Source organism: Ailuropoda melanoleuca, chromosome 16 (genome assembly GCF_002007445.2).
Source record: "Ailuropoda melanoleuca isolate Jingjing chromosome 16, ASM200744v2, whole genome shotgun sequence".
NCBI lineage: Eukaryota > Metazoa > Chordata > Mammalia > Carnivora > Ursidae > Ailuropoda > Ailuropoda melanoleuca.
Window position 1 is genome coordinate 79,713,795 of NC_048233.1, and position 17,940 is coordinate 79,731,734.

Genomic DNA, 17,940 nt, shown 5'->3' on the forward strand with positions numbered 1-17,940 from the left:
TGGAAAGATCAAGATAACTTAGCTTTTTAAAGCCCTAAAGGAAAGCTTGGTAAATCCCAATTATCAACTTCTCTTTTTCCTTTTTGTATTTGAAAAGGAAGGGAACACCTTTTTGGTACTCACCAAAAACATGGGCCCCACCATTGACTCATAGGGTATTACAGCCAACAGCTAGAGCCTATGGCACAAGGACACACACCCCCCTTAACTCATAGCCATTCCTACCAACACCCTTTTAGTCAAGACCACTGAAGAGACAGTCATGGGATCCTCTCTAAAAATCTTTGTACCCCATGGAGTTGAAGCCCTCCTGAATGCCCATCACACTCCATACCTTTCAGCTAGTTGTCTCACCTCCTATGGAATCCTCTTGCTAACCATAATTCTTGCTGTAATAATTTTAACTCTGCCACCCTTCTTCTCTCCTCTACAGATGATACTCCTTATGACTGTTTGGCACTGACAGATCTTCTCCTGACCCCCCATGATGACTTACAGGAAACTCCTTTGGATAACACTGACTTTTCCTGGTTTACCAATGGTTCTTATTTAAGAGATGAAAATGATAAATATGCTGGCAATGCTCTTGAAACTCCTTTTGAAATCAGTGAGGTGGTACCTTTGCCCTTGGCTACCTTGGCCCAATGGGCTGAATTGTACGCTTTCCTCAGGCCTGCATTTTTAACCAAGGACAAAACTGCAAATATCTATGTTAATAGTAGGTAAGCCTTTGGAGTAGCTTGTAACTTTGGGATGCTGTGGAAACAGTGAAGTCTCCTTACTTCCAACAGGGACAAAATTTTAAGTGGTCTTTATGTCCAGGAATTATTAGATGCCATGATCTTACCAGCTGCTTTAGCCATTATCAAGATCCCTGGGTATCCCAAACTTGATTCCTTGGAGGCCAAGGGAAACCACCTTGCTGATATTTCCACAAAGAATACTTTATATAAGCCAACAGGAGAAGGGAGGGTTTCTCCTTGCCCAGCAACAGCCCAGCCAATGAGAATTCAATGAAAACAGCCCCTCCCAGCTATCTCCTCTCCCCTATAAAAGCAAGCCCCTCCCCTCTGTTTTTCAGACTTCCTTTGCTTGTCCCAAATTGTAATTCCTCTGCTATTCCCAAATAAACTCATTTTGCTGGGGAACAAATAGCTCCTTTGGTTTTCAAGATCAACAATTGACAAAAATGGCACATACTTAAGATGTACAACTCAATGTTTTGATATATGTAAATGATCATGGGCAGACTGCATGAAGGTAGAATCTGTTATTTCTTACAACTGCATGTGAATCTACAATTGTCTAAAATAATTTCAAATAAAAAAACATCTGTCTATGGATATACTCAGAGATTCCCACTACATTCCTGCCCTGTTACCAGGAAGGGAGTTGAGACACACACTAAAGACATCATCTTGGGCATTGGAGTTCCACAAGGTCTTTCATGAGGTAATCACATCTTTCTGAAATAAACACATCCAAATTAAGTTCATCCTCTGACTCTCTAATATTAATAAGTTAACCATTACCGGAAGATTGTTCCATCTAAAGCCCACATTCCAGTGGTGGAGAGTAGGTGCCTTGAAGTTAGCCCAGCTTGAGTAAGAATATGCACCTCAGCTATTATGAGTTCTGTGACCTCGTGCAACATCCATACCCTGACCTTCCTCTGAACCGCAGGCCTGCTGGCCACCTGAGTATTGCATTCCATCAGCGCCTGGTGCTTTCTTCCTATCTCCCCCACAGGTTTATGCTTTACATAGTATTGAATCCCCAGCATCAGCATCAAGTGGAATATAGTAAAAAGGTATTAAAAATTGTTGAATTAAGACAAATCAATGATTTCATATTGTTTCTCAATCATTTCTGCAGCTCAAATCATTGGAGGATATGGTTAAAAAAACAACTGATTCGTTTTTACTCTCTGATAACATAACTCCCTAAAATTGACAGGAAACCTATGAAGCTCCTTCGGACCATGCATAGACATCAAAAAGGTTAGAATGATGTGGAACACATTTAACATATCAACTCAGGATGTATTTGTGTACTTATTATGCTATGTATAGCTGCTGGAAATTTTATTAAATCGTAGACCATAAAATTTTTGACACTAGAAAAATGTTCACATCATGATACAAATCTCAGTCCACAAATCAGATGTTCAAAGACCCTGTGGTGGGGCTTTGCCCAGAGCACCCAAAAAACAGCCAGGAGAGCTTTGTAACTAGTTGAGAAGTAGCAAGGAGGAAGAAGGTAGTAGCTAAGGTCAGAGAGATCATGCGGCCACAGGACCTGGCACTAGGACCTTTTAGATCATTGTAAGGATTTTGACTTTCCCATCAAGTAAGATAGAGGGTGTCAAAGAGCAGAATAACGATGTTTTAACAGAATCACAGGGGCCACTATGATGAATAGACTGAAGAGGAGTAAGGACAAAAGCAGGGAGACCGATTAAGAGGCTGCTGTATTAGAAATAATAAAGACATGACTTAAGGTAGTAAGGATGGTGTTGGTGAGAAGCTGGAAAAACTCTAAGGTCGAGCAAGTAGGATTTGCTGGTGGATCCAGTGTGGATTTCCTGGCTAGTTGTGTATCCTGTGAGAATTTGGTCGTCCAGCTTGGTCATCAACCCATCAGTTCCTTCACTCCAGCCTAATAACTCCATCAGGTCCAACAGTCCTTCTAATGTGTGTCCCACATCAGGACTCCCCCTGCATGGGTGACACTGCCTGAGGAAGTTGGTCAGAATCCCTAAGAATAGCTATTTATTTACCAACAAGGAAATTACTAAGAGGAAACACCAAGATTAAAGGGGGGCTCTTGCTAAACCAACCTAACGAGATTCTTGCTGAGGTGATCAGATATGGAGGGTAGGGCATTCTGGCCAGCCTGACTTAGCAGGATCGTTGCTAAAATTGAGCAATGAAGACACAGACTCGGAGTTCCAAAAGCCGAGTCTTGCTTAAAAAATTCTGAGTAGAGTTTGGCCAAGGACAGAATCTTTCTCACTGCTGGACAATTTTAGGCACTGACAAAAATGTGTATTCCTAAGTGCGTGTGCCTAATGATGTCCTAATTACTCCCACGGAAACAACCTCACCGTCAGCAGACCTTTTCCGCAGCCACATCCACCAATAATCCCTCTGATAATTCTCACACCAATTTTGGGATTAAGGAATTGGTAAATAGGATGGGGGGCTGTGAATCAGCATGGGAGTGACAAGAAAATACTACTCCCCGAGTCTGCCCTTTTCCACGTAAAGGCAGAAGAGGAGCCACTGAAATCAGTGGCCTTTGGAGAGGTATGTAACACAATTTCCTGAGGACAAAGAATTCCCAAGCTTCACAGGAACCTCATAACCTCAGATGGAGCCCTTGAAAGAAGGTTGGAGACTTGAGGTAAGAAGTATAACTCTGCATGAGTGTGTGCGCCTGTAGTGTCTGGTTGTCTATGGCTAAGATGTATAAGGGGACAAATAAGAGTAAGAAAAACTGAAATCTAGATATAATCATGGATATTCACAAATACATTTTGACTACAAATGTGATGTGCATACGAGCCGCAGCATTCCAAGGTTCACCTTCAGTGACAGCACAGATAAGGAAGAGTAACCAAAAACAGCACTGTGAAATGAGAGACAGAGAAATAAGTTCAGTATGGAATCAGAGAAAAGGCATTTTGTTTTCTGGGACCCCCCTAAATTGCACAGAGAGATTTTTTGCAGACCCTGTTTCCCTTATATGGATCTCCTCAGCCTGAAATCTAGGGAGGTATTTCTTTTGTTAAATTTAAAACTAGAGAGAAAAATAAAATATTTGAAAACTTCAGAAAAGTTGAAAGAATTGTACAATAAACACATACCCTTCCTCAGGTTTACCAAAAAATAAAAATTTTCAAGCAATGATTTTCTTTCCATGCCTTCATGTTTGCCTCTTTTCTTTCCAGCCAATCTTCCCACCTACAAGCAAATTTTTTTTAAAGATTTGATGTATTTGAGGGAGAGTTAGTGCGTGAACGTGCACAAGAGGGGAGAAGGGCCGAGGGAGAAGAAGAGAGAGAATCTCAAGAAGACTCCATGCTGAGCATGGGGCCCAACTGTGGGGCTCATTCCCAGGACCTTGAGATCATGTCTTGGGCCAAAGACAGATGCTTAACCTACTGAGCCACCCAGGCGCCCCTACAAGCAACTTTTGTATGTTCCAGTTGTCCTCTAGAGCCAGAGCTCCATTTTGATCTGTTCCTATGTGCCCCAAACAAAAATGTCACCCTCTCCATGGAGATGTCTCGTGGCTTCTAATGAGAAATCATTCTTTTCTTACATGCAGCTCCTCTGTCTTCATCACTCACATATCACTATTAGATTTCAATTTTTTCCCCACTGGTTGTATTTCTTTCTTTCGAATAAGCTAGAAGTCAGCTGTTTTCCCATCAATATTTGCTAAACAATTGGATGGATTAAGAATAAGAAAGTGATGGTGGCGCCTGGGTGGTTCAGTCGGTTGAGTGACCAACTCTTGATTTTGGCTCAGGTCATGATCTTGTGGTCGTGGGGTTGAGCCCCACGTTGGGCTCTGTGCTTAGTGAAGAGTCTGCTTCACATCCTCTCCCTCTCTTTCTCTCTTTGCCCCTCCCCCCACTCAGGTGTGTGCACACGCTCTCTCTCTCTCTAAGAAATAAATAAATCTTTTAAAAAAATAAAACAGGAGAAAGATGGAGAAGCTGGAGGATGTTGTCTGAATTACCAAAGGTAGTTCATGAACATGGGACAGTTCCTAAGAGGCCTGACTTGGGGTTTGAGGTACCTTCTCCCCTTTTGTGTAGCTAGTTTATTATTTACATGGGGGTAACTGTGGAAGACTTTCATATCTAGGTTGGATCTCCTCAATAATTATTGAGTTGAAGTTTTCTGATGATCGTTTTCTCTCTCTTTAAACTAGTCAGGATTGGTAGCTGAGCTTTCATTTAGTTCAGCACACCCCATTTACCAATGATGTCCCAGTATTAAGGTTACCCAACATAGTACTAATTGTAACAGATAACCAGCCTGTGTGCTGACACTTCTGCATATGTTAGTTCACCTAATCCTCATAGACTCCCTGTGAGATGAGCATTATAAGCCCCATCCCATGGATTCAGAAGTGAAGTCTCTCACTTGGCCCAAATCATAAAGTCAGGACTTGAGCCCAGAAAGTTCTCACTGCAGACCAAGCACTGGACTTCTCTGGTTTGCTAAGATGATGTCAGACAAGAAGCCAAGTCAGGCAAGCTCTCTTCTTGCTATCATATCCTGTCACCATGCTCTGGGCCATTCTTACTGCCACTGAAAGAAAAACATCTCCTATTTTCCTCAAAACAGCATGTTCTGATGAAGCTGTTTTAGAATACATGTTCTGGGAAATATACAGTCCCTCCAAAAGATTGTCAGACTATTTAAAGACTCTGTGTGTCTGTGAGAGTAACCGACCCAGAGTTTTTCCTTAAGGTAGTACACATATACTCACATTTATTATGGATTATACATTAGGCAATACTCTAAGTATTAATGGTTTTGCAGAGATTAGTTCATTTAATCCTCACAAAAATCATAGGAGGGAGATGCTATCATTTCCAAATACTGATGCAGAGACTCAGGCCAAAGTGGTGAAGCAACTTGCCCAGGTTTGCATAACCAGCAAGTGCCTTGATTTGAACAGGTGGGTTGTTCCAGAGTCCCCCGGGTAGCCACTGTATGCTATGATACCTCTTAGTATCTTTTTCAGCTTTCCATATTAGATAGACTTTGGACAAAATTGCACACAGGTGAAATAAAACTTGATGGGAACGTGAGCTTAGTGAAAAGAAATATCTTCACTGGAACTGAAAAGCACACCCAAAAAAGTGAGAGGGAAGTGAGGTTCATCTTTCTCTTGTTTCTGATTACGGTTAGAAAAAGGAGATAAACAGCAAAGAAAGAAATTAAAGCCCATTTCAAGGATCCGTGAAAGAAAAAGAAAGAAATTCAAAAGCAGTAGGATTATACGGTAAGTATACATTTCACATCGTAAGAAATTGCCAAGCTGTTTTCGCACATGGTCATGCCATTTTCTGTTCCCAGAGTTCCAATCCCTCTCCATTTTCACCTGTTCTTGATACATCTGTCTTTTTCATGTTAGCTATTCTAATAGGTGTATGCTGTGGTTTTAATGTACATTTCCCCAGTGATAAATGACGCGGAGCAGCTTCTCACATGCGTATTTGCTATCCCTAAATCTTCTTGTTGAAGTGTCTGTTCAAGCCATTCATCCCTTTGTGTTTCATCTGGGTTGTTTGTTTTCTTATTATTGAATTTTAAGAGTTACAGCCACTCTACTCCCGGGTACTTATCCAAGAGAAGTGAAAATACATGTCCACACAAAGACTTGTAAATGAATATTTATAGCAGCTTTAATGTGTAATAGCCAAAAACTTAAAAACAACCCAAACGTTCATCAACAAGTGAGTGGATAAACGAACTGTGGTCTATCCACACAGTTAAACAGAGGAAAATATTGGTGCGTGGAAACGCATGGATAAATTTCATGAGTACAAAAAAAACCCAAAGGAAGTCTATATTATAAGATTCGATGTATGGAAAATTCTAGAAAATATAAACTAATGTATAGTGACAAAAAGCAGATCAGTGGTTGCCTGAAGAAAGAGGGGCAAAGGGGATATATAACAAAGGGTCACAAGAACGCTTTTGGGGTGATAGATATAGTAACAATCTTAAATATGGTGACGTCATGGGTATATATTCATATCCAAACATCAAAGTACAGACTGCAAATACGTGAGTCCATTGTATCTCAATGATAGCTCTATAAAAAATAATAGTAATTTTTAAGAAACAAATCTAGAACAATGAACAGAAGAGAAGATCTGAGTTACACTTTCATTTCCACAGCTGAGGAGCTATTCAACATACAGGGGTTTTGGTACCTAAAGGTAGAAATAAAGGTAGAAATAAAGAAGTTTTGTTAAGCAAAAATAAACCAATAGAGGAGAACTTCATGGCTTAAAATTTTCTCATTTTTCATAGAATTAAATTTGCAATTTAAAAAAGGGAGGAGTGTTTCTGTGAAGTTCAGTCCAAAGGGAACCATTTCGCAGATAGGGTTCTTAAACCATATAAATGGAGCATGCAATGTGGAAAAGAAACCAAACAGGCACATTGCCTTACCCACACACCAAACTGACCCCATTGTTATATCCCTCGTGCCCCAGTAGTCCCTTTCTGAATATTTAACATCCACCCATTTATCTCAAATGCTTAGAACTTCTATACGTAGAACATTATTTTTATACTATATCTAAAATACTTACAATTTACAGAAGAATAATTAGATGCATGCTTGTGTTAATCAGATGTCATTTTCTATACATTAGCAATAACTTCAGGACAGCTTTTCACGTGGTAATAGCAGCTCACTAGTTTTCAGACCTCATACCTGACTCTGTGTGATATATTAAGGGACAGTGAACACTTTCTGAAATAATATTTTTCATTTTTCTCAAGCTACACAAAGAAGAGGAAACATGATTCAATGGAGTTGGGAAATAGCACAAGGGTAAAAGAATTCATATTTCTGGGACTTACTCAGTCCCAAGACCTGAGCTTGGTCTTATTTCTTTTCTTGTGTTTGGTGTACATGATTACTCTTCTGGGAAACCTCCTCATCATGGTCACTGTGACCTGTGAGTCACGCCTTCACACCCCCCTGTACTTTCTGCTCCGCAATCTAGCTGTGCTTGACATCTGCTTCTCCTCCATCACTGCTCCCAAGGTCCTCATGGACCTTCTGTCAAAGATAAAGACCATCTCCTATACAAGCTGCATGACACAGATGTTCTTCTTCCATCTTCTCGGTGGGGCAGACATTTTCTCTCTCTCTGTGATGGCCTTTGATCGCTACATGGCCATCTCCAAGCCCCTGCACTACGTGACCATCATGAGTAGGGGGCGATGCACTGCCCTTATTGTAGCCTCCTGGGTGGGGGGCTTTGTCCACTCCATCGTGCAGATTTCCCTGCTGCTGCCCCTCCCCTTCTGTGGACCAAATGTTCTTGACACTTTCTACTGTGATGTCCCCCAGGTCCTCAAACTCGCCTGTACAGACACCTTTGCACTTGAGCTCTTGATGATTTCCAACAATGGCTTAGTCACTACCCTGTGGTTTATTTTCCTGCTTGTGTCCTACACAGTCATCTTGATGATGCTGAGGTCTCACACTGGGGAGGGCAGGAAGAAAGCCATCTCCACCTGCACCTCCCACATCATTGTGGTGACCCTGCACTTTGTGCCCTGCATCTATGTCTATGCCCGGCCCTTCACTGCCCTCCCCACAGATAAAGCCATCTCTGTTACCTTCACTGTCATCTCCCCACTGTTGAACCCTTTGATCTACACCCTGAGGAACCAGGAGATGAAGTCAGCCATGAGGAGACTGAGGAGAAGACTCAATGCGTTCGTGATGGAATAGTGTAAGAATCTCCAGCCTCTTCATCGCCAAGGACTCCTTCCATTATTTTTTCTATAGAGTTGTATTTATGTACTTGATTATATTGTCAATAAACCAACTATACTTACTAGATAACAATTTATTTTCCTATATAAGTTAATAGGTTACTAATAACTCGAGCTTCTGGTGAGCATGAAGTAACTAGTATTATAGGACTGAACTGATTGATGTTTTTCTATTCGAGGACAACTAAATGGCAGGTAAAGAGACTGAATCCTTTTTCAGGAGGTAAGTTAATAGAAGCCTAGATATGAGTGATTTGCTCAAGATCTTATATCAAGTAAATTGCAGAGATAAGTCTTCAGACACCTAATCTATCACTCTTCCTCCATATTAATGTAATGTGTCACATTACCAGAATCTGTCTATATAAAACTACAATCCTGTCCTAGAAAAGATCTTATGATCAGTGCTTCTGTAGTACACATATATGGGTACATAGGGCCTATCACAGATTAAGACATTTTCTCAGCCCACTTAAACTCCATATGGGCTCGTGACCTTTTGAGAACATCAACACGACATAATGGTGGTCCTCCTGGATTCCTATCACTAATGAAGAATCTTAGGAAGCTTTCCCCATATGTCCTAAAAGGATTTATCTCATGCAGAACCAGACATGCCAGATTCACATTCTCAAGATAAATTTAGAAAAAGGCAGAAGGAATCCTACATGAGAAGCAACCCATTTTCATTATTGAAGAACTGATTTTCCAGTCTCAGATTACCTTCACCATTGAAGTTATTCTTCCTGTCAGATAGGAAGAGAGGAGGTGTTAACGAAGGTAAAATTCTAATCCGTTTTTCAATCTGTTGGTGTTTGGGAAGAGGTGGTACAGGCTGGTGTTTTTTCTGGGAAAGCCTGGTAAGGAAGTAAAGTAAAAAGTAAAGTATGGTGACCTGGATTCAAATCCCATCTCTGCTGTGCATCGGCTGTGTGATCTTGTGTCTCTCCACAGGTTATAGTTCACTATACAAAGATACTTCTACTGTTCATCTCATGGAGTCATTGGTAGGGTTGAAAGGAGATGGTACGTATGAAACATACAATGCCTAGCAGATAGTAAATGTTCAGTGCAAGGCAAATGTCATTCTCTATGTCACCCTTACTGCTCCGCCTAACACACATTCATTCCCCCATTAGCCTATTACACTCTTTATATGGCCCATATTCTTCACTATTAGGTGAAAAAAAACCCTGATGGGATAAAAAAGCAAAGGAATGTACATTGAATTCAAAGCATCTATCATCTTAACATTTCTAGTTTTCTGTCCTGACAATAGGTTTGCGTGCTATTTATACCACTTGAAGAGACATCCCGGCAGCTGGTAAGTTACAATGCAGGAGAGTTTCAGATCAAAAGAAGATAATGAGTCAAAGATAAACCCTAGCTTTGAGAGTGAGATAAGGGACCAGACCAAAAAGTCAGAGTCAGTAGATAGAAACGAGCCAAAGGAGAGTTAGCCAAAGGGTGGTGAGTGTTGAGGACAGACTTCAGTTGTATCTGTCATCGGATCTGGGCTGGCCCCGTAAGCATTCATTAACTAACTGGCTCAATTGTTTGCCATTTCCTGTCACTTGATCAATCAACTCTAACTTTTTACAATATTAACCTACTTCCTCCCATGAAAATTCTAAGAATAATTCATACTTGCCAAGGCACCATTTGTGGAGTCCTGCTACATTACTCAGGTAGCTTTGCTCTTAACAGTCCTTAGGCTTTTCTTTATGAAATGGCCTATAAAAGACGCATACCACAAGCCACTTAACGTCCATTTCATGCAAATGTGTCCTTTCCTTCCCTTGTTATCTCTGGAGACTCCCTCAGATCAGATTGTTATCGCTGTCAGAATTGGATGGCACCAAAGATATATGGGGTCTGAATTATTGCAGAAGCATAATCCCAAAGGGCAAGAACCCAGACACCTCTGCCACACCATTGCTCCTGACACCTCCTCAAACCACGTTGAAATGTACACCATAACCTGATGGGTAATTCAGAGGAAGGGGAAAGCAATAGCATCCGATTACACAAACATGCATCATTTATCTGAGTGACATCAAATCACAACTTGGACTGCATTTTTTCCATTTAAATCACTTTTTATTATTTTTTAAGTTCTGCTGTTAAGAACCCTAGAAAATTTAACAGACTCTGGGTGTACAAGTAGCTTCCAAATTACCCTTTCTTGCATTGTTCCCTGAATCACACACATTAGTGGTAAACATTTCTGGGTACCCATGAACCAAATAACAAAATAATGCCGAAGTAATTAAACAGACGACTATCAGGAGCTGTGACTGTGCCACCTCCCTAGGTTGTAAGTGAGCTATGGATCCCAGACATGTAATAGATTAAAGTAATTGCATGGGGTTGGGGGCTGCGCCTGGCTGGCTCAGTTGGCAGAACGTGTGACTCTTGATTTGGGGTTCGTGAATTTGAGCCTCATATTGGGTGTAGAGATTACTTAAGAATAAAATCATTTTAAAAAAATAAAAAATACAGTAATTGTATAGGGGCAATGCTGCACAGATAAATCTACACTGTCCAGACTCTGCAAGCTGCCCCATCAGTAGCCACAGGGCTTTGATTTTTCCATTGATACTCTATTACTCAAGTTTCATTTCCTAGCTCATTGCAAGCAAATCGATTTTGGACAGTCCTTGGTGTGATTGAACGCAATGCTATCTTCTTGAGCCAAAGAGGATAATACACTGTCTCATAGGCTTCCTCCAGAGAAAAGGGTATGTCCTGACTGTGCGCTGGGACCTCTGCATTATGTGTGAGACGGGAGCAGAGAAGAGATGAGGGAGAGAGAGAAGGGCTTGGTGACATTTTAATGACTCCCACAGGAACTCCACTGAATTGGCCGCTTAGCTTCCGTGTTCATAACCAACAATATTCCCTTTGCTCATTCCTATATTGGGCTTGTGGCTGAGGGACTAATCGAGGGGGCTGAGAAACTGTAAGGCAAAGATGAAGAGTCAGTAAGATGTGATTCCCTGAGGCTGCCTTTTCCCATCTGAAGGAAGAAAATAACAAAATCACTCATTTTGAGGCAGGCTTTCCATTAAACATAGAATTTCCCCAGAACCTACTTCTTCTAGTATGCAGCCGGAGCGCCCTAGGAGGATCAATTTCCCACTTGGAGACTGAAGTCCGTTAGTGTTGGTAAGCGTGAACCTCCGACACTGAGAAGCTGCCAGCGTGGATTTTTCAGAAACACTGCAAGTGTATAGGACGTTCCTATTGAAACCAAAATTCCAATGAAGCGAATAAAAGTGGTGTTTTTTCACTCTTAGGAAAAGGGGAAGTGGGGCTTGCAGAATACAAGAAGAATGTGAGTTGGCTTCAGGGATGTGATATATTCTACTTGGTGGGATGTTGAGGTTCAAAGTGTTGAAGGTAGTTGAGAAGGTGCTAATATCCCAGCTCTCAGGAGGGTGACTGCCGCGGAAAAACAGCACTAAGACAACAATTCCTGAATTCAGTGTATGTTCCTTGGCTGGGACTGGAAGTCTGGGGGCTTTGAGGAAGGTGTTTTAATGGCTCGCTTATCTATGCCCTCACGCACTAATGAATATGAATCATGCTCCTAAAACTTTTAGGGATTCAATTAAGAGTAGAGGCTTTTCAACATTGGGAAAAAAGAAAACTGTGACATGAGAGATTTAACTCCATGTAGAGAATGGGGCAGCATTTGCCCAGTGGGAAGCTGGGGTACGAGGGTAACCCTCTGGCTGCAGGCTCTGTCCAACATGTGCGACAGCTTGTTTCCTAAGGATGGTCTCCTTTGAGGTGATTTCTAAGAAATTCTTGTGCTCTGTATCTTGACCTTGCAAAGACATGAGCGATTGTATTTCTCTGTCCATTTCCCCTCCCCACTCTGTATTATGTATGTGTTTCAAAGCACTACGTATAATCTAATACTCTCCAAGTAGCCTTCCCACTCCTCGTAAAAAAGACAGCCTCCATTGGAACCACCAGATCCATTATTTCCAAGAGGAGTTTGTATGTAAGGTGCTGCTACTCGGGTCTCATCTCTGCGCCTTGCACTGGAGCGCCCCATGCAGTCGATGCAGGCTCTTGGCAGACATGCCTCTGAAGACTGCTGTCCACTCTTTCAAACTCTGTTTACCTCCTCCGGTCACTCTGACAGCCTCTCACAGGGGAGGACGTGCAGTCTCCTAACACCCGCATACTACTTTCACTTGATTGGGAAAGATTATTTTTTCTTTGCAGCATTTTCTGGGAAGGGCTGATCAACCCTGGGAAGAAGTACAGTTGCAGGAGTTAAGAGCATCAGTCTTTGCAATAAGACAAATCTCAGTTTGAGACATGGCTCTCCCAGCTGGGAGACCTTGAGCAAGTTACGTACTCTTTCTGTGCCTCAGTACCCTCACTTGCAAAATCAAGATAATATCTATTTCACGTGGATACTATAGGTTTTGGAAGAGATAAAAGGAAGCAGTTGGTATAGCATAAGAATCGCTCCATAAATGTTCACTAATAGCAAGCAAAAAATAGGGGCACCTTGGTGGCTCGGTTTGTTAAGTATCTGCCTTCAGCTCAGGTCATGATCCCAGTGTTCTGGGATGCAGCCCCACATTGAACCCCACATTGAGCCCCACATCAAGCCCCATATAAGGTTCCCTGCTCAGTGGGAAACCTGCTTCTCCCTCTCACTCTGCCTGCCACTCTCCCTGCTTGTGCACTGTCTCTCTATTTATTTATAAGTAAATAAAATCTTTATTTTTAAAAATCAAGCAAAAAATAAGCAGAGTAGTGCTCCATTATTCTGCTCACATTTCCATAATGCTGAGACCTTGGAAGTTGCATGGACCCCCCACACCCACCACCCCCCACCTTTCCCTGCCCACTGAGCCTGATACCCAGATGATTGCCTTTCCAATGAGGATTGGTTTTTCTATAGGAATACCTATATTTACAACTGCATACAAAAATAAATGTATTGGTGTTTATAAGCAGATACATGATAAAATATTCTGAATTTTTTGAGCAGAAGTGAAAAATATTACTAAGCAGAGACTGCATTTTAAATTTACCCCAAAATGTTGGGGAAAGGGCTTTGAACCAATAGCAAGATGAGCCACTCTCAGACAAGCCCCCACAGATGGACCTGGCTGGCGACACGGAGTAGCTGCTGGCAGAATCAGCTTCCTCAGCTTCTTCCAAAACATATAATCTCACCTACTCCTCAGAAGGATCCTGTATGTGAGGTAGGTCTTACTCTCATCATGTTGCAGATAAATTATAATGGTGCAGGCTTGCCAAGAGTCAACCAGCTAAGAAGTGGTAAAACCCAAATTGCACAAGTGTCCCAGGTGATGCACCCACATGTATCCCAAATGCCAGTGTGGGGCGATACTGTTCATCTGGACTCGTAGACACGGTTTACAAGCATTATGTGCCCAAATGGGACTGGTTTTTGTGTACATCCCCCATGATTTTGTGCCTCCTCACTTTTCTGTCCACTGATTCCACAAGCTACAACATGCTACTGTTTTCACTGTAAACTTCTTAGAGAAAGGACAGATATTTGAATCACCTTTCCCTCAAAAAGATCATCTCAGGGGCTTGATCCAATGAGGGGCTTGATCCTAGGACCCTGGGATCATGACCTTAGCCAGAGACAGATGCTTAACCGACTGTACATATTATATTATATGTATATATGTATACATTAGGATAAGCTAATAATCTAATAATCCTAATACAGTCATGGAAATGGTATATAAGGAAGAAAATAAAGAAAGAAAATGGATATGGTAAAGAAAAACAGGAGAGAGAAAGAAGGGAGGGAGGAAAGGAGGGGACAGAAGACACAGAAAACTCTTAGGCTTTCTTGCAGTGGTTTCTGGAGCAGAAGATTTGAAACTTATTAACTTATCATTCCAGTATCCAAAAGAAAGATTCTAGAGTGGATTGCGGTCATCCATTAAAATATGTTCTTGCAGTGCAGACTGATCAGACTCCCGAAATGATTTCTCCGCCTTCTAGCCACGGTGAGTATAGCGAGGGGATTTCTTAATTCTGGGATCCTGGAGACCTGCAGTCTCCTGCAATCATTATTCTGAACCTTTATTCTTGTCACTCCATTTCATTACTAAACCCCCAAGACAGTGAGACTGAGATGAATCGGAATAAATGATAATGGAATGGGGGGGAGCTCTTATGTTTCTGTGGGAGCAAAAAGGAGAGTACTACGTGGGGAACCGTGGTCAGTTAAGGATTCTTTTCCTAAGATTAGAAGAGCAAAATGAAAAAGAAATGCAGAAATTAAAATTAGAATCAGAGAAAGAACTACAGGGCCGCCTGCCTGACACGAGGATTTGGGAGGGCCTTAAGTCCCTAAGTGGAAGAAAAATAAGAAGGCCGCCCTCAGGCTGTGGCTGGTAAAGGCTACAACTACAAAACTCTCAAAGTAACTATTATGAAAGTGAGTAATCCATTTAATGTCACTGTCAATGAAATTCATTCTTTAGATACGAGAGTAAAATGTTACAATCACCACATGTTCGCTATGCTTTACGTTTTATGGAAGTATAACGTACGTACATACAGAAAATGTCCATGCGTGTACGGCTTGATGAATTTTCACACACACTGAATACGGCTTTGTAACAACACCCTGATCAAGAAACAGAACATCATCAGCACCTCAGAAACCTCCCTCGTGTTTCCTTTGGTGTTGTATCTTTTTATCCTTTTCATGAACAAAATACGAGTGTGCACTCCTTTGTGCCTGGATTACCTGCCTCGTGTGATAAATATAACGAGGTTCATTTATACCATTACACATGGTGTAGATCATTCCCACCGACGTACTGTGTGGATTTAACGCGATTTCCCTTTCCTACTGTGGATGGGCATTTGTGGCGTTCTCCAGTGTGAAGCAATTACAAATAGTGCGGCTGTGAACATTGCAGGATATGTCTTGTGGTGCATGTGACATCTGTACAGACTTCCTAGGAGTGGAATAGCCGTTCTTAGGTATATATCTGCATCCTATGTGATACATATACAGCATGAGCAGACATAACCTGACAGTACAGTACAATGTCACATGCCCTTCTGCAACGTGTGAGCGCTCCAGTTGTTCCACATCTCCACCATCACTTGGTATTTCTCATCATTTTCAGTTTAGCCATGTTGGTGTGTATGTAGTAGTTTCTTCCTGTAATTTTAATTTGCATTTCCCTGATAAGTAGTGAAGTCGAACTGGCATTTGGATATTCTCTTTCGTGCAGTTGTGGTTCATTGCCATTTTCTGATTCAGTTGTCATCTTTTTTCCCCCTGATTTGTAGAAGTTTTTTATATATTCTGGACATGAATATTTTTTCAGATATATATATATATTGTAAATACCTCATCCCATTTGTGAGTTATCTTTTAACTCTTGTGATGATGTATTTTGTGAAGAAAATTCTTCATGTAGTTGAATTTATGCTTACTATTTATTATTTTAAGTGTCAGATTGTATAGTAAAAGTGCAATTGAATAAGTTCACAGACCTGTCACCTATGTTTCAGTGTCCACAGTGATAGAACCTATCCACTCGGATGACTGCGTCAAAAACCTGGATAATCTTCCACCTACTGGTGGCATGCTGAATTGCAGGCACAGCACATGCATAGAAAAAGAGCTTCCTTCCAAGGCAAATAAGAGTCAAGGGACAGAAAAGACAACAGTAGATTTTATAACACATTCTTTAACTGCTTTGTTATTTCTGCCAAACACATACTTTAAAAGGATCTGTGACCCAATGGATCAGGGAAATTATACCAGAGTGAAAGAATTTATTTTCCTGGGTATTACCCAGTCTCGAGAGCTGAGCTGGGTCTTGTTTGTCTTCTTGTTTATAGTGTATATGACAACTCTGCTGGGAAACCTCCTCATCATGGTCACTGTGACCTGTGAGTCTCACCTTCACACCCCCATGTACTTCCTGCTCCGCAATCTCTCTATCTTGGACATCTGTTTTTCCTCCATTACTGCTCCCAAGGTCCTAGTTGATCTTCTATCGAAGAGAAAAACCATCTCCTTCAATGGCTGTGTCACTCAAATGTTCTTCTTCCACCTTCTGGGAGGAGCGGATGTTTTTTCTCTCTCTGTGATGGCCTTTGATCGCTACATAGCTATCTCAAGACCCCTTCACTATATGACTATCATGAGTAAGGGACGATGTACTAGCCTGGTGCTGGCCTCCTGGGTAGGAGGCTTTGTCCACTCCATCGTACAGATTTCCCTGTTGCTACCCCTCCCCTTCTGTGGACCCAATGTTCTTGACACTTTCTACTGCGATGTCCCGCAGGTCCTCAAACTTGCCTGCACTAACACTTTCACTCTGGAGCTCCTAATGATTTCCAATAATGGATTGGTCAGCTGGTTTATCTTCTTCTTTCTCCTCATATCTTATACAGTCATCCTGGCTATGCTGAGGTCTCATGCTGGGGAGGGCAGGAAGAAAGCCATCTCCACCTGCACCTCCCACATCACTGTGGTGACCCTGCACTTTGTGCCCTGTATCTATGTCTACGCCCGGCCCTTCACTGCCCTCCCCACAGATAAAGCCATTTCTGTCACCTTCACTGTCATCTCCCCTTTGCTCAATCCTATGATCTACACCCTGAGGAATCAGGAAATGAAGTCAGCCATGAAGAGACTAAAGAAAAGACTAGGGCATTCAGAAAGAATTTAAATTCTGTAAGAATGAGATAGCCCCAAACGGTAAATGTAGACATTAAACTTCACTTTCTCAAAATGGGAAGAGATCACTTTAATGCCAAAAACAAGGGCGCATCTATGAATATCATGGAGTCCTCAAAGAGGTTGGTTCTGTAGTATAGTATGTGCTAAGGACCTATAGGTGACACTGCGTTAGGTGAAGCTCATTCATCACTTCCATTACTCACTTTCAATTATTCATTCTGCAAATATTTTACAGCACACACATTATGTGCCTGACAGTGCTAGAATTCAGATTGCTGCAAAAAGATTAAAGATAGTCACTTTCCTAGAGCCATATTCCAAAATGCTCTAATGAAGACATAAGCAAAGTGCTGTGGAAATATTGTAGGCACTTTACCTGAGAGCTTCAAAAGGCATTTTACAGTGAGTAGACCATTTCAAGGGGAAGAGACAAAGAAACACAACTCAAGAAAAGAAACCAGTATTACAAATGGAGAGAATGGTGTAAGAATATGCTACATTTGTGCAACGGTGAGCTCAACATAGCCATGAAATAGCACACTCATGGAGTGAATACCACTAGTAGACATTCACGAGGAAATTCAAGAAGGCAGAACTCCACTGGTGGCCCCTTAAGCAATGCAAATCCATGATTTCTACTGGGAAGAGAAGATCCTCAAA

General features: G+C 41.6%; 2 protein-coding genes across 2 annotated transcripts; both read left to right on the forward strand.

Moving 5' to 3' along the window:
* Positions 1–7,569: 7,569 nt before the first annotated feature.
* On the forward strand, positions 7,570–8,505 carry LOC105234892 (olfactory receptor 4D11). The gene has a single exon (XM_034644823.1). It carries the CDS (start codon positions 7,570–7,572, stop codon positions 8,503–8,505), a length of 936 nt encoding a protein of 311 aa, XP_034500714.1.
* Positions 8,506–16,333: 7,828 nt separating this feature from the next.
* LOC100482547 (olfactory receptor 4D9) lies at positions 16,334–17,269 on the forward strand. Its single transcript, XM_034646554.1, has one exon. It carries the CDS (start codon positions 16,334–16,336, stop codon positions 17,267–17,269), a length of 936 nt encoding a protein of 311 aa, XP_034502445.1.
* Positions 17,270–17,940: the final 671 nt, after the last annotated feature.